This window comes from Canis lupus, chromosome 37 (assembly GCF_011100685.1).
Source record: "Canis lupus familiaris isolate Mischka breed German Shepherd chromosome 37, alternate assembly UU_Cfam_GSD_1.0, whole genome shotgun sequence".
NCBI lineage: Eukaryota > Metazoa > Chordata > Mammalia > Carnivora > Canidae > Canis > Canis lupus.
Genome location: NC_049258.1, coordinates 6,816,703 through 6,832,292, shown reverse-complemented (window position 1 = coordinate 6,832,292; position 15,590 = coordinate 6,816,703). Strand labels below are relative to the sequence as shown.

The 15,590-nt window shown below is 36.6% G+C and overlaps 1 protein-coding gene across 5 annotated transcripts in view; it reads left to right on the top strand.

The window, feature by feature from the left end:
* SF3B1 (splicing factor 3b subunit 1) overlaps positions 1–15,590 on the top strand; it is a 38,474-nt gene that overhangs the window by 9,650 nt on the left and 13,234 nt on the right. For 4 of the 5 annotated variants that reach the window (XR_005385165.1, XR_005385164.1, XM_038585246.1 and 1 more), the window contains exons 2-9: positions 3,421–3,587; positions 5,669–5,773; positions 6,381–6,495; positions 8,330–8,409; positions 9,360–9,530; positions 13,658–13,895; positions 14,796–15,008; positions 15,252–15,373. Coding sequence is in view for 2 of the 5 variants with exons in the window: in XM_038585246.1 (XP_038441174.1) it covers positions 3,421–3,587; positions 5,669–5,773; positions 6,381–6,495; positions 8,330–8,409; positions 9,360–9,530; positions 13,658–13,895; positions 14,796–15,008; positions 15,252–15,373 (1,211 nt within the window). In the remaining 3 variants the exon portion in view is untranslated. Of the gene's footprint in view, positions 1–3,420; positions 3,588–5,668; positions 5,774–6,380; positions 6,496–7,968; positions 8,025–8,329; positions 8,410–9,359; positions 9,531–13,657; positions 13,896–14,795; positions 15,009–15,251; positions 15,374–15,590 lie in introns of those variants that run through there. The other variant, XR_005385166.1, reaches the window with a different exon arrangement.

Sequence of the window (15,590 nt, the reverse complement as noted above, 5' to 3'; positions counted from 1 at the left end):
GTATATGTTTCTGTCTCTCTCTCTCTGTGTCTCATAAATAGATAGATAGATAGATAGATAGATAGATAGATAGATAGATAGATAATCTTTTTTAAAAAAAGGAAAATAAGAAGTTAGAGACAACTTTATCTTTCCCAGAGATGCAAAATGTTTATAGAATTGGAAAAATTGCTTTTAATGACTTCTACAGATTGAAAGTTACCTTTTAATTATGAAATAGTGTAATCATTCAGAAACATACAGGAAAAAATATAATGAACCCAATGTAATCCATTGCTCAGGTTTACTAGTTCTTAATATTTTGCCATATTTGTGCCACAAATTTTATTTATTTTGTAAACAAGATATCACAGTTACCTTGTTTATAAATGTAACAATACATTTGTTTGCATAAATATTTGAGTTTTTTTTTTAATATTTGAGTTTATTATGTTTTGTTTTGGCACATAGTTTATTAGATAATTGCTGAGTTTTCTACTTTTTAATTGTCCTTTGCGTAACTGCTGAGTGTTGTGGAGGCTGTTATCTCAGTTTTGTGGGTAGTTTGATGTTTGTGTAAATATGCTGCAGTTTACAGTGCATAAACAAAACCCACAAGCTTTTAGACTTTTATCCATAGTTTTTTTTTTTTTTAAGATGTTATTTATTCATTAGAGACACAGACAGAAGCAGAGACACAAGCAGCGAGAAAAGCAAAGAGAGAAGCAGGCTCCATGCAGAGAGCCCGAAGTGGGACTCAGTCCTGGGACTCCAGGATGATGCCCTGGGCTGAAGGCAGGTGCTAAACCGCTGAGCCACCCAGGGGTCCCTTATCCATAGTTTCAATCGGGTACACACGTAGTACTGGTTTGCACATAAACATTGAACTATACAACTCGTAGAAATTTAGTAATGAACTCCCTTTAGAATTAACAACAAAGAGCTGCATAGTCCCTAGGTAATTTTTTTGCTGAATTTTATTTAATAGGAATCCAGTCAGATATGCATAAACTTTATACAAACCTAAATTTGAGATTTTGAGTACTTTTGTAATTAGAAAACTCTGTTGCTAATGCTTACGCAAAATCATCAGGTAAGATTCAATAGATGAAAGTAGTTCCTGAGTAAATGTATTATCCAAATAAAGGACTAGCTGCTTGGACTGGAAAAATCCTTTCAAAGGAAAATAAAACTGTGATGTATTAGTGTGTGGAGAGGGAGAACAAGCTGCACAATGTGTATAGTTAAGATGCAGGGTTTTTTTGGTTTGTTTTTTTCTTTAAATCAACACTCCTTTCCCATTTGTTGTTGCATATGAGCTAGAAAAAAGTGTAACATGTCCTAAATTGGAAATTTTGGTAAGAGTCGGCCAGGGCTAGAAGTGGAGAGGGCCACGTATGAGTTTCCTGGAGTGTTTGTTACTGATGTAGAAACCTGGGCTCTTCGGTTGGAGGTTCCAACTTAACGTATATGAGGCCTGGAACAAGGGCCCTGGTGATTCAGTGTAGGTTGTTAGTAGGCTACACTGATTCTGTAGAGGGGAGATTGCAGATTATTTAACTGGCCTGATTTACCCTTTGTGTGTCTTGTCTCGATCCTGATGGCAGTAGCATTGGTGGTCTGGTAGAGGAACCTGTTTACTTAAAAGTGATCCATGCATCTGGTGGGTTTTGTTTTGTTTTGCTTTGGCCTCACACATTTTAGGAATGCAAATGTTCAGAAAGAAAAAAATAGCTTAATCTTAACTCCTCCCTTAACCAGTCTTGCTAACCACTGAGGTTTCTTCTGTATTTCAGGACAAATAATTCTGGGGGTGAGGGAGGGGAGCAAATGTGTATTTAAAACTTTTAAAAAAACATAGTTTGAACAGAAACAAAAATAGAATAAAATAAACCACAAGCTCACATGAGGATATTTCTGTTTGTGATTGATCCTGGTGGGGACCCCTGACTGGCTGGCCTACTGTGACAGCTTGGAGGGGAGAGATGCTGGAAAACATAACTGTGGAGATAGTGGTACCTTGGATACAGGATAAGAATTTTGAGTTCCACATTGGAGCTGCTCAAGTTCACTTAAACTTGTTCTGTTATTTTGAGCTTCTGAGACTTGCTCCCACTCTTATTGGGGAAATCTGGTCCAGCTGGGATACATAATACATTTTCTGCTTTAAACTGCACCCATATTGAACTGTAGAGCTTTCTCCCTTTGCTGAGGGTGTGGTTTGGGCATTTGCGTTGTGTCATTTGAATCTTTTTCCTTTTGGTCCTTGCAAACTAGTAAATGAGCTTTTCATCAAAGGTTTTTAATTCAGTTGAAGATAAGGAGCTGGCAAGAACTGAAACATCTATTTGTTGGGCCACAGAAATCAGGAGCTATAGAAACTCTTTTGTTTCTTATACATCTGTATATTCAGGTTATAGCAATGAAACATTAGTTTGTAATTTAAAGTACCTGTATCAGGAAGGTTGGAAGACTAATCTATTTATTTATTTGTTTTATTTTTAAGGTTTTATTTATTTATTCATGAGAGACACGAGGGGTGGCGTTGGAGACACAGCCAGAGAGAGGGAGAAGCAGGCTCCATGCAGGGAACCTAATGTGGGACTCGATTTTGGGATCATGGGATCATGCCCTGAGCCAAAGGCAGATGCTCAGCCTCTGAGCCACCCAGGTGTCCCTGCACATTCTAATTTGAGAACCACTCCCCCCCCCCTTTTTTTTTTAAGATTTTATTTATTTATTCATAGAGACAGAGAGGGAGAGAGAGAGGCAGAGACACAGGCAGAGGGAGAAGCAGGCTCCATGCAGGGGGCCTGACGTCGATCCCTGGTCTCCAGGATCACACTCTGGGGGGCAGGCGGCGCTGCCCGAGAACCACTCTCCATAGTACTGTTTTTCTGTTTCTGGTATTGGTTTAACTGATTTTGAGTTTTGTTCTTGGTCCTTAATCAACATTGACAGTATTTTTTTCATTTGGGGAAAGGTTTGGAATTCAACAATAATTTAAACTTTGGTAACCCATTCTTAAGAGTAATTTGTAGTTGATGAAATGCTAAGCATCTCTTCTGTATACAAGCCTTATCTGTTGAGGTAGAGATGTATTAAGTGTATTTTTAAAAAATATTTATTCATAAGAGACGGAGAGAGAAGCAGAGACACAAGCAGAGGGAGAAGTAGGCTCCCCAAGGGACCCCAATACAGGACTTGATCACAGGACCCCGGGATCACACATGAGCCAAAGGCAAACACTCAACCACTGAACCCACCGAGGCACTCCTTTATTAAGTATATTAAAAATCAGTACTAGATATAGTTCTAAACCCTTTTGTATTACATTTTAAAGTTCACGTATTTAGAAGTGTAGTTTGATAATTCCTACCAGAGAAGTGCATTGTGTTGGGTCTCTTTGGAAAATTAAAGTCTATATTAACTTTCTTACAGATATTGAAGCACAGATTCGAGAAATTCAAGGCAAGAAGGCAGCTCTTGATGAAGCTCAAGGAGTGGGCCTTGATTCTACAGGTTATTATGACCAGGAAATTTATGGTGGAAGTGACAGCAGATTTGCTGGATACGTGACATCAATTGCTGCAACTGAACTTGAAGATGTGAGTTACTGTAGACAAGAGTCAGACATTTTTTTGATGAACAAAAGTATAAAGGAATTTTCCATTTTAGTTATCCTCTTTAATTTGAGAAGATTTGGGTGGTTGGGAGATCTTTCTTTTGGAGGATAAAGCTGTTGAAGGTGTTGTTCTTCCTCTCTAAGGTCCAGAAACTTCAGGAAGTGATGAATTCTGAATCTTTAAGTTAAAACTAGTTTATCCAGGAAAGAACCTGGAAATCATTAACTATTGTAAAATAAAGCCCTATTGTTACCTATTGAGCTCTATCTGGAGTAGCCATGTGAGGTCTGACTTTATTGTAAATCTGTCCTTGCCACTTTTGATTTTTTTTCTTTTTTTTTTTTTTTTTAAGATTTTATTTATTCATGAGAGACACAGGCAGAGGGAGGCTCAGAGGCTCTCTGCAGGGAGTCTGACATGGGACTCGATCCCTGGTCTCCAGGATCATGCCCTGGGCCAAAGGCAGCGCTAAACCGCTGAGCAACCCAGGCTGCCCACCGCTTTTGATTTCTGACTTGTGTTTGATACTGTGTGTGTTTTTCCCTTGGCATTTTAATATGAATGGACTGTTTCTTTCTTTCTTTTTTTTTTTTTTTTTAAGATTTTTAAAATTTATTTATTCATGAGAAACACAGAGGCAGAGGGAGAAGCAGCCTCCATGCAGGGAGCCAGACGTGGGACTCCAGGATCACGACCTAGGCTGAAGGCTGGCGCCAAACCGCTGAGCCACCCAGGGATCCTGAATGGAATGTTTCTTGTTACTGTTGCCAATGGCCTTTTTCAGTGACTCTGGAGGATGACCACCTCTCTTTTGAAGGGCATCCCTCAAAGTGTTTTTATATACTCCACATAGCTTATTTTGTCAGACCGTTCCAAACATCCAAATTTGGTGAAGTTGCTGTTCATTTTTGCGTGATTCAATAACAAATATTTTATGTATATAGATTTTATCAAACTTAGGCTTGTATGAAATTCAAGCCACACTTTATTTTATAGTTGGCACTTTATTTTTAAGAAAAATTTTAAAGTTCCAGAGGTACAATTTCCAGAAGCTAAGGGGGAAATTGTGGTTTTGTTTTTGGATAAAAGTGATGTTAAGATCTTGGTAGTTAACCTATTGTTGTACTACTTAAAGTAGTAAAGTAACAATATAACACTGGTCTGTTTAAATATACTACTAGGGAAACAAATGTATTAAAATTAATTATTTTATTGGTGTCATTACATCATGTTTAAAAAACCATGAGTTAGAAAACAAGGAGGGTTGTCTGGCTGCCGGAGACTCCAGGCATTGTGAGTTCATGCCCCATATTAGGTATAGAGGTTACTTAAAAATAAGATCTTTCAGGCAAGGAAACTGGAGAGTTCTAAATAAGCTTGTTTGCAGTTTCCAGATTTGAAAAACAAACGTCACTATGCTTTGTGTGAGAAAACAAAATCCTCAGGCTTTTCTAGTCTATATATATATTTTTTAAGATTTTATTTATTTACTCATGAGAGAGACAGGCAGAGGGAGAAGCAGGGTCCCCACAGGGAACCTGATGCGGGACTCCATCCCGGAACTTGGAACACGCCCTGAGCCAAAGGCAGACGCTCAACTGCTGAGCCACCCAGGCGTGCCTCTAGTCTATACTTTATTTTAATTAACTTCTATAGAAAGCATTCCTTGTTTAATGCTTTTAAAGGAAAAGAGAGCTAAATTTAATTTTTTAAAGATTTTATTTTTGACTTAAATTTTTTTTTTTTTTTAAGATTTTGTTTATGAGAGAGAGATGAGCAGAGGGAGAGGCAGGGTCCCTGTGGGGAGCCTAATGTGGGACTCGATCCCAGGACCCCGGGATCACAACCTGAGCTGGAGGCAGTCAACTGCTAAGCCACCCAGGTGCCCCCTAAATTTAATTTTTTTTTTTTAAAGTTTGAGTCGAAGAAAACCTGTTTACAAATTTTATGAACAAAAGTTTGGACGCCACTTTTGTCAGTAAGTCTTTGATACCATGTTGAATCTATTTGTTCTTTCTAATTTTTAAGTTCTGACATTTTATTTGTGGTGCATTTCATTGCAGGATGACGATGACTACTCATCATCTACAAGTTTGCTTGGTCAGAAGAAGCCAGGATATCATGCCCCTGTGGCATTGCTTAATGATATACCACAATCAACAGAACAGGTGACTCTTTTTCTTCTCTCCTTCCACCCCTTTTTAAAAATTAAAACCAAAGTTTATTCGGCTAGGAAAACTGAATATCTCAATTCCTATGGAAGCCCACATATTTTGGAAATCACTTTATCAGAATGTCTTGAGAGTTGATTTGGGAGGTACAGAAATAATTATTTTGTCAAGGTAATGGTTTCATGAAGAATTGAACTATGGAAATGTGGACATGTTTATTGTCTCATTTCTTTCTTATTTTTTTCATGTTAACATTCATCCATAAAATGATACAAGATTTTTTTTTTATGAGTAAGCATTTATTAAACAGTTTTACATGTTTAATAATGTTCTGGGTTTTTGTTTTTTTTTTTTAAGATTTTGTTTATTTATTCATAAGAGACACACAGACAGAGGCAGAGACCTAGGCAGAGGGAGAAGCAGGCTCCATGCAGGGAGGCCGATATGGGACTCCATCCCAGGTCCCAGGATCATCAGGCCCTGGGCTGAAGGTGGCGCTAAACCACTGAGCTACCTGGGCTGCCGAGGGTTCTGGGTTTTATATATAATATTCTATTTGGTTATTTAATAAGGTGGGTATTAAATGAGACATACCTCTTTTCAGTATGATCCATTCGCTGAGCACCGACCTCCAAAGATTGCTGACCGGGAGGATGAATACAAAAAGCACAGGCGGACCATGATAATATCCCCAGAGCGTCTTGATCCTTTTGCAGATGGTAATTCTTTCCCACTTTTCTATAAGTTTTCAGGAATTTATTTGTCTTAAGTTGTCTTTAGCCCTTTGATTTTTTTTGGCATGCTTATGAATTTGCTTTTCTTTTTTAAAATCCCCCTTATTATAGATTTGTATAGATTTGGTTGAAGTCACAGATGCCATATTCTTCATCTTTATAATGCAAGTTTTCTTTCCAGGTAGAAGGACAAGAAAATAATGAGCCAATGCCATAGAAACGCAAAGGGTTAAAGGTTTTTCTTTTACTTTTGTTTTGGGTACGCTTTCTATACTTTGAACAAATGTGTTTTTCTGTTCAAAATACTTTCAAACTATTGAAAGTTTTCATTCCAAATCCTAGACTTTTGGGCTTGTTACTTTTGAGAAACTGTTTCTCACATTAGAGCTCCCCCCATATTGCTCTAAATATAGTTTAGTAAATGCACCTACTTTGCTCTAAGCATACTTAAAGTTAAAACAAAAGTATGTATACAAAGACTTTGATATTTTTAATAGTTGGAGTCTGTTTTGCTAATTTTAGTGTGCAGGTCAGCACAAGGGGCATAGTGAGCCTGATGGAAGCTTTCCTCAGGTGAGTTTCAAAATCAAAATTAGGTGCCTGTTTCTTAGAATTAGATTCTGCTGCAGGTTTACAAATTAGACTTTCAGCCTGCATGAATTAGTAGGGATATTCTTTTTTACTTGCATAATTGTAATTGATTTAAACATGTATGTCAGAATTCACAGGCCCATACTAACTGTCCTTAATTTCTTTCCTACAGCAGTACTGCTATATGCCAGTCCTGTCTGCATTCTTAAGGGTGCAGTTCAACACATCCTCTCTAGATTATGGTGAAAAAGTATTCCAAAGGAAGTCTTATCAGAGCTAGTGTCAGAAAGAATGACACTATCAATTGGGCATGATCTTCAGCATAGGAAATGTCTTAGAATTTTATTATTTTTTCCTAAATTGTGATGCTATACTACTTGTATAGCTAATTATCACATTTCTAAAACGTAGTGTGCCTCTGTGAATCTTGTTATGTACTGTTTGGGCTTCTTTAAGATATTTTGAAGTTTGAAAGCAAATACTGAAACTTCAACCAAGAGAACTAACACATCTCTTTGTACACCACTTTTCTTCTGTGTGCAACATAAGAACTGGTAGAAGTAATATATTTCAAGTAATATGTTTCCAGTTGTAATTTATACTTTCTAAGAAAATAAAAATGTTTTTGGGTCAACAAAACTTAAAAAGAATGAAGCCCTTTTTAGTAACATGACATCAGAGTAAGATTGTAGGTGTATTTTTAAAAAGTCAGCTTTTCTAAACTATAACTGTTTTTAGAACATTGTATGGAGAACTTATCTAGTTATAGTTACTTGTAGTCAGGATTTTAACAGCTTGCAACAGGTAATGTTTTGAATATAAATATCTTTCCAAAGTGTTACTAATGGTAAAGAGATAATTTTCTAGGCTTCTATTCTGCTGCTTGAAGTCAGAACTGCTGATGGAGACAAAGGCACGAAAGTGTACGTATTCCGGATTAGCAACCCAGGAACCCATCACTTCTGAAGACTAAACTGTGCTGTCATTTTGTTTTTATATGCATTAAAATATTTGTTTTAAACTGCTGTAGATATGTTTGTGTTCAAACAGGTTAAATTGATCAGCAAACTCAATAAAAAGTAAGATGTATAATTATTAAAGTTTTTCATCAAAAAATAAATTAAATGATTATGGAATAACGTAATATTAGAGCAGGGCAGTTAAATCAGTTTAACCTAATTATCTTTTATTTATTGTACTCTTGTCCTGTTGCTGTTCTTTTCTGCAGGAGGGAAGACCCCTGATCCTAAAATGAATGCTAGGACTTACATGGATGTAATGCGAGAACAGCATTTAACTAAAGAAGAGGTATGTGAACCTGGTTTTTATTTCGGTGGTTGTGAAAGAATGTAAAGAGAGTTCAAATTGAGAGACTTTTATCTGCTGCACACACAAGTAGTATTTTTATAGTATTAATAAAAATTAAGTTGAGAAGGAAACCTTATCCAAAGTTCTGCCTCCTCCCAAATTAAACTTTTCATATTTCTGTATCTTCTAGCCCTTGGCCCTTTGGTTATCTGGGTGTGTATGCATGCGCGCGTGTGTGTTTGTACACACATACACACACAGACCTATATCTTATGGTGGATATACCTGTGGGGAGCATTGTTGGTGTTCGTCTGAAACAAATGGCTAAGGGAAAAGTCAAATAGTTAAATCATTCCTTGAAAAACCTATAAATCTCCCCCATAAGATTCAGTTTGGATATGGGTGGAGAATTCTGAAAGACTCCTACCAGCCTTTACTGATTGCTAGTTTCAACAGTAAGCCTCCATAACTTTATTATGAATGCATAATTTGTTATATGGAATAAGTGAGGTAATAGAACTTTACTTTAAAATCATAGGGTAAATTAAATGTGCATTCGTTATGACTACATTATATATAGTACTTGCATAGTTAAAAATTTTTGTTTCTACTTTTTGCCATTTTTCTCTTATTACATAGTCTGAATTGCTATTTTTGTGAGTTTTTGAATGAAAGCATTTTGGTTTTCCAGTGTTAAAGATTTTACTTCATTGACTTTTTAAATAGCGTACTCTGTGTCACGAATTCTGTACTTGCTCATCTCTTGTGCAGAAAGACATTGTATAAAAACTAGAAATACAGAAAAGGAAATAAAAATGAGACTCCCAGTAGCATAGAAAGTAGAATGAGTGAAGAAGACAATGACATTAAATTGAAATGACTGTGCTGATGATATGAAAATACGTTGAAAAGGTTTTAGAGGTACTCAGTGCTTATTGAAATATTTTTAGAGAGAAATTAGGCAACAGCTAGCAGAAAAAGCTAAAGCTGGAGAACTAAAAGTTGTCAATGGAGCAGCAGCATCCCAACCTCCCTCAAAACGAAAACGGCGTTGGGATCAAACGGCCGATCAGACTCCTGGTGCCACTCCCAAAAAGCTGTCAAGTTGGGATCAAGCAGAGGTAATTTATTTTTATTTATTTTTATATTTATTTTTATTTTTAATGATGATGATGATGATTTTTAGATTTTCTCTCTAACATGGAGTGTATTAGCCTACTCTTATTGACCTAAGTTAACACAGAGCGGGGTGGCTCAACCAATAGACATTTTTCTCACAGTTTTGAAGGCTTGAAGTCCGGTATCAAGTTGCTGTCTGGTGAAAGTTCTCATTGTGGCTTGCAGAAGGTTGCCTTCTTGCTGTGTTCTCACATGGCCTTTTCTCTGTGTGTGCCTAGAGAGGGCAAGTGAGCTCTGGTGTCTCTTCTGGGGACACCAGTACTATCAGTTTATGGATGGCCCTAACCTTTCGACTTCATTTAACCTAATTACCTCACTAAAGGCCTGATCTAAATACCGGTACATTGGTAGTTAGGGTTTCAACAGAAGTTTTTTTTTGGGAAGACACAGTTCAGTCCATAACCTGGAATAAAGGAATATCCTTTTTGGAATATTAAAATAGATACTTCAGTATTGTCATATTGTGGAGATTAAGTACAATATAGTGATCTTCATTTTCTAGATGGATAATTTAAGTATCTGACCACTGGTGTCACATGGGCAGTGCTACCACATTTCCTTGGTCAGTTTATTTTCCTAGAGAACATACTTGGGGGTTTTTATTGTTTCATTTGTTTGATTAAAATTTTAAAATATTGTGATATTAGTAATAAAATTTGCCCCATAACCATTTTAAGTGTACGATTTAGTGACATTAATTTTACAATGTTGTACAGCTATCTCTACTAATTTCAAAACTTTTTCATTACCTTGAGCAGACTATAAGCAGTTAATTCTCTGTCCCCCTCCAGAGAAAATTTTAAATGAATACCCCCTAAAAAAAACAGAAAAAAACAAAACAAAACAAAAACAAAGGAATATCTCCTTAACAGCTTTTTAGTTGGTGACTTTGTTTCCTGTTTTTCCTTTCCAAAGTAGAAACAATAAAAATAATAATCTGTATTCCTACTATGAAATCTACCAGTATGCCTGTTTATTCTCCTTTACTTGTTTCTTTCTGACTTGTCCATACAGGTGAACAACTTCTGCTAATATACTATTTTTCATCCCTTGTTTCTCCTCAGAGACTTGTGTAATGTCAACTTTTTCTCTGTATCAAGGTTATTATTAGCAAACACAATGTACCCATTTTCCTCTTTAAAAAACAAAAAACTGCAGGAAGCCATCCCTTGATCCTCACAGCCCCTTCTAGCTACCATTCCACTTCTTTCTCTTCACTGCAAAATGCTTTGAATGAATTGTAGAATTCATGAATTATAATTCATGAATTGTAGAGACCTGCAGTCTCTACTTATCTAATCTTTTGCTTCTGTCACTCCACGAAACCATCTCTTAATAAGGTCACTTGACCTCCTTTTGGTAAATCCAAAGGTCAAGTCTCAATCCTCATATCCTGTATCATCCTATCATACATCCTATTTTTTATATATATGTATCAGTGGCATTTGCCCTTACTTGATTTCCTTTTTAGGTTCTGGACTTCAGTCTCTCCTGATCTCCTAAAACTCTCCTCACTGACTCTTGTTCCTCAGTCTTATTTGCTGGATCTTCCTCAGCTTCCTTTAACTTTGGGGTTTTCTAGTGTTCAATCCCTGGACTTCTTTTCCATCTAAATGCACTCCTTAGGATCTCATTCTTGTCTTCATATACCATCTCTATAAGACTGCTCCCAGATATAGAAGTCTGTCCCCTACATCTCTTCTGTTCTCAGGCCTGACAATTTTACTTGGATTTTTTTTTTTTTAATATTTTATTTATTTATTCATGAGAGACACACAGAGAGAGGCAGAGACACAGGCAGAGGGAGAAGCAGGCTCCATGGAGGGAGCCCGATGTGGGACTCGATCCCGGGTCTCCAGGATCACGCTCTGGGGTGAAGGCAGGTGCCAAACCACTGAGCCACCCCGGGATCCCCTTACTTGGATGTTTAATAGGCATTTCAAAACAGATTTTTCTAAAATAAAATTAACTGATTTTCTCTATCCACTCACCCCTTCCAGTCTTTTCCCATGTCTGTCGGCTCAAGCCAGATTCTTAAAGAGTCCTAGCAGTGTCATCCATTCTCTTATCCCATCTTAGTCTCTTATCCCAAATCTTATCCATAAATTTTCTTGGCCCCACCTTTAAATATATTCAGGATCTAACCACTTTTCATGGCCTCAGTCTCTACCACTCTAGTCTAAATCACTATTTTTTTAAGTGTATTTATTTATTTTAGTAATCTCTACACTGGGCTCAAACTCATGACCTCAGGATCAAGAGTTGCATGCTCTTTTGACTGAGCCAGCCAGGTACCTCCTAAGTCAGTATTCTAGCATAGACTACTGTAGTTTTATTTACAGACCATGGCAGTATTTTCCCAAACCCTGAAGTGGGTTATAGTAAACCTAATAATTTCCGAAGACTTCAGTTTAAGATAGAGCCTGAGGAGTTCCCATATGCTTGCTGATCTATGAGAGGATTTGGTTCTATAGAATATAAATTATTACTAAATTTGGGACACCTGGGTGACTCAGCGATTGAGCATCTGCCTTTCGTTCAGGGTGTGATCTCAGGGTCCTTGTAGGAAGGCTGCTTCTCCCTCTGCCAATGTCTCTGTCTCTCTTGTGTTTCTTGTGAATAAATAAATAAAATATTTTTAAAAATCATTAAATTTAATTCTGTAGTTAATAATGCTAATTTTAAAAACCAGGAAAGAGAAACCTCTCTGTTTAATTGCGTGCTCATGAAAACAATTTTTTATTTTTTATTTATTTTTATTTTTTTTTTATTTATTTATGATAGTCACAGAGAGAGAGAGAGAGGCAGAGACACAGGCAGAGGGAGAAGCAGGCTCCATGCACCGGGAGCCTGATGTGGGATTCGATCCCGGGTCTCCAGGATCGCGCCCTGGGCCAAAGGCAGGCGCCAAACCGCTGCGCCACCCAGGGATCCCTGAAAACTAGACACAAGAATTGATTGTGTGTCTTATAAAAACTGTATAGAATCAGATGATGTTTTCTTTCATTCTGGTCACTTAACACAGTTCCATCCTAATCAGTACTATGGGAATTACAGTGGATAGTAGAAAGAGTTTATTTTCTACCTAATCAGCAGGAGGAGCAGTTGCCAAAAATGAAGTTTTGAGTGATTTATGTGCTTTACTCACCTAATGGACAATTTCTCAACCCTGAGTGACACATAGAATTTTTTTAAAGGAGAAAAGTACTTTTAGCCTTAATTTGTTATGGTATTTATGCAAATCTACAAGTGTAAATTCTTAGGTTGGATAGAGCATCCAACTTTAAATATATAAAAGTATATTACAAAACATATGGAATACTTACACATCTTAAATACAAATTTTGTTTTGGCTTATGCTAAAGCACCTATTACTTTGATAGTATAGTGTCTTGCACTATGCAGGTTCTTCTATCATGGGCTATCTAATGCCTTGAATCACCTACTCCTTGAGGTGATTTTCCTGGTCTCTGAACTAAAATGGAAGCTGTGATTACTCTACCTCTAATCTTTTCTTCATTAATCTTGTCAGCATCAGTTAGAATAGTATTTCAAATGTGATTGCAAATTTCGGGGATTGAAATCATGTGGCAGTATCTAGCTATAATTTCCCAGGTGATCCAAAATATACTTACATTAGTTAAATATGCACACAAAATTGAATAAAACCACAAAAATAGTGTTTCTTAGAACTCATAGATAGATGTCTCTAAGCCCAGTTTGGGAAGTATTGATATAATTAAAGCTGAAAAAAAAAATAAAGCTGAAATTTTTTGATTGTAGATCTAGACAGAGAAGGCTTAGTGATTTTTCTCAAAAATAGTGGTGTATCCAAGACTCGCATTAAAAATACATTGTGTGTATTTTTTTTTTTAAGCTAGGGCTTTTTAAAACTTTACATTGTTTTTAGCCAAACATACTTGCTATAAAGCAGGTATCTCTTAAGCAGAGTAATTTACTCTCATTTGTATAGAGTAAGACTAAAACATTTGTTTACAATTTTTTTGTTAGAAATTTTCTAGTTTTTTTATGTGGGTATGTGAAATAAAGTTCTTTTTGCTTTGTTAAGACCCCTGGACATACCCCTTCCTTAAGATGGGATGAGACACCAGGTCGTGCAAAGGGAAGTGAGACTCCTGGAGCAACCCCAGGCTCAAAAATATGGGATCCTACACCTAGTCACACACCAGCGGGAGCTGCTACTCCTGGACGTGGGGATACACCAGGCCATGCAACACCAGGCCACGGAGGCGCAACTTCCAGTGCTCGTAAAAACAGATGGGATGAGACCCCCAAAACAGAAAGAGGTACATCTAGGGGAATCTTCGTGTGTGTTGGGGTAAAATATTGATTTGATGAGTGGTATGTTTATAGAGGAAATCTGTTCACAGCTCTAGTCCTGGGTAGAAGGGTAAATTATCAGCCACTTTGGGGATAAAGAACTAAGGAGACCATATACCTAATTCTTTTGCCTTCTTGAAAACATAAAATTTACTATTTTAACCATCTTAACTGTACAGTTCAGTGGTGTTAAATACATTCACAGTGTTAAGTACATTCACCATTACCACTAATCATTTCTAGAACTTTTCATCATCCTGAACAGAAACTGTATCCATTAAACAACTCCCCATTTCCTCTTCCTCCTAGCCCCTCGTAATCTCTGTTTTTTGGTATAAATTTGCCTGAATCTCTTTATTTTTTTGTGTAAACTATTTAAAGCTACTTTTTGTTAATTCTTTATGAGATTAGTTGTGACAAGTTAAGACTTCATAGTACATGTGTTATATTAAAATTTTAAAAAGAATTTTTAATGATATGAGAGAGTGCTTAACATGTGGATGAAAGAAGCAGTTTAGAGTTGTACATGCAGAATAATCTTGACTATACCGAGAAATCAGAAGTAGCTCAAGACACATGAAGTGGCTCTCTCTGGGTTGTGAGATTATGCCTGGTTAAAAAATACTGTTTTCCTATTCCTTAGTGGTTACTACGTTTTTGTAGTCAGCGGGAAAAAAAGAAAAAACCAGGATAAATATGAAATGAAGGTTAACTCTTTAAATGGGTCTCCATTTTAAGAATATCCTGTTCTTGAACTTGACCAGTTTTAACACGTTAGCTCTTTGAGAATAAGCAGTAATTTTTTTGACCGTGGTTAAAGTTTTATATTTCTTTACTTTTTTTTTTTTTTTTTTTTTTTTTTTAAGATACTCCTGGGCATGGAAGTGGATGGGCTGAGACTCCTCGAACAGACCGAGGTGGAGACTCAATTGGTGAAACACCAACTCCGGGAGCCAGTAAAAGAAAGTCACGTTGGGATGAAACACCAGCTAGTCAGATGGGTGGAAGCACACCTGTTCTGACCCCTGGAAAGACACCAATTGGCACACCAGCCATGAACATGGCTACCCCTACTCCAGGTAGGAAATCTCCCATTAGAAAGAATTCTTTTCCTAGAAATATTTTGGTTTCTTTTTTCTCTCTGGTATTCTGTGTGCTATTAACAACAATTTTTAGCAAGAATGATGGATTATAAAAAGCTTTGATTTGCATTTATAATACAAAGCCATTATAATTGATATTAACTATTTTATATCCCAAGGACCTATGTAATGATAAAGATTTGCACTATGGATTTTTACAGAAATTTCCTCTTTTGGTAGGTCACATAATGAGTATGACTCCTGAACAGCTTCAGGCGTGGCGGTGGGAAAGAGAAATTGATGAGAGAAACCGCCCCCTTTCTGATGAAGAATTAGATGCTATGTTCCCAGAAGGATATAAGGTAATAATGAATATCAGGGTGGTGATATTTAGGATGTGAATTTTATTTAAATGTTTTTTGAAAAAGTTATTTGGTCAAGTTCATATTGGCCTTGCCCAAATTTACTACAGCTATTCCATTCTTTTAGCTGTTTCCAAGTATATTTCAGTTCCAAAAAGTAAGAGATGAAAAAAAATGAATGATATGAAGCTTTTATCACTTTTGGAAAGTGAGAAAT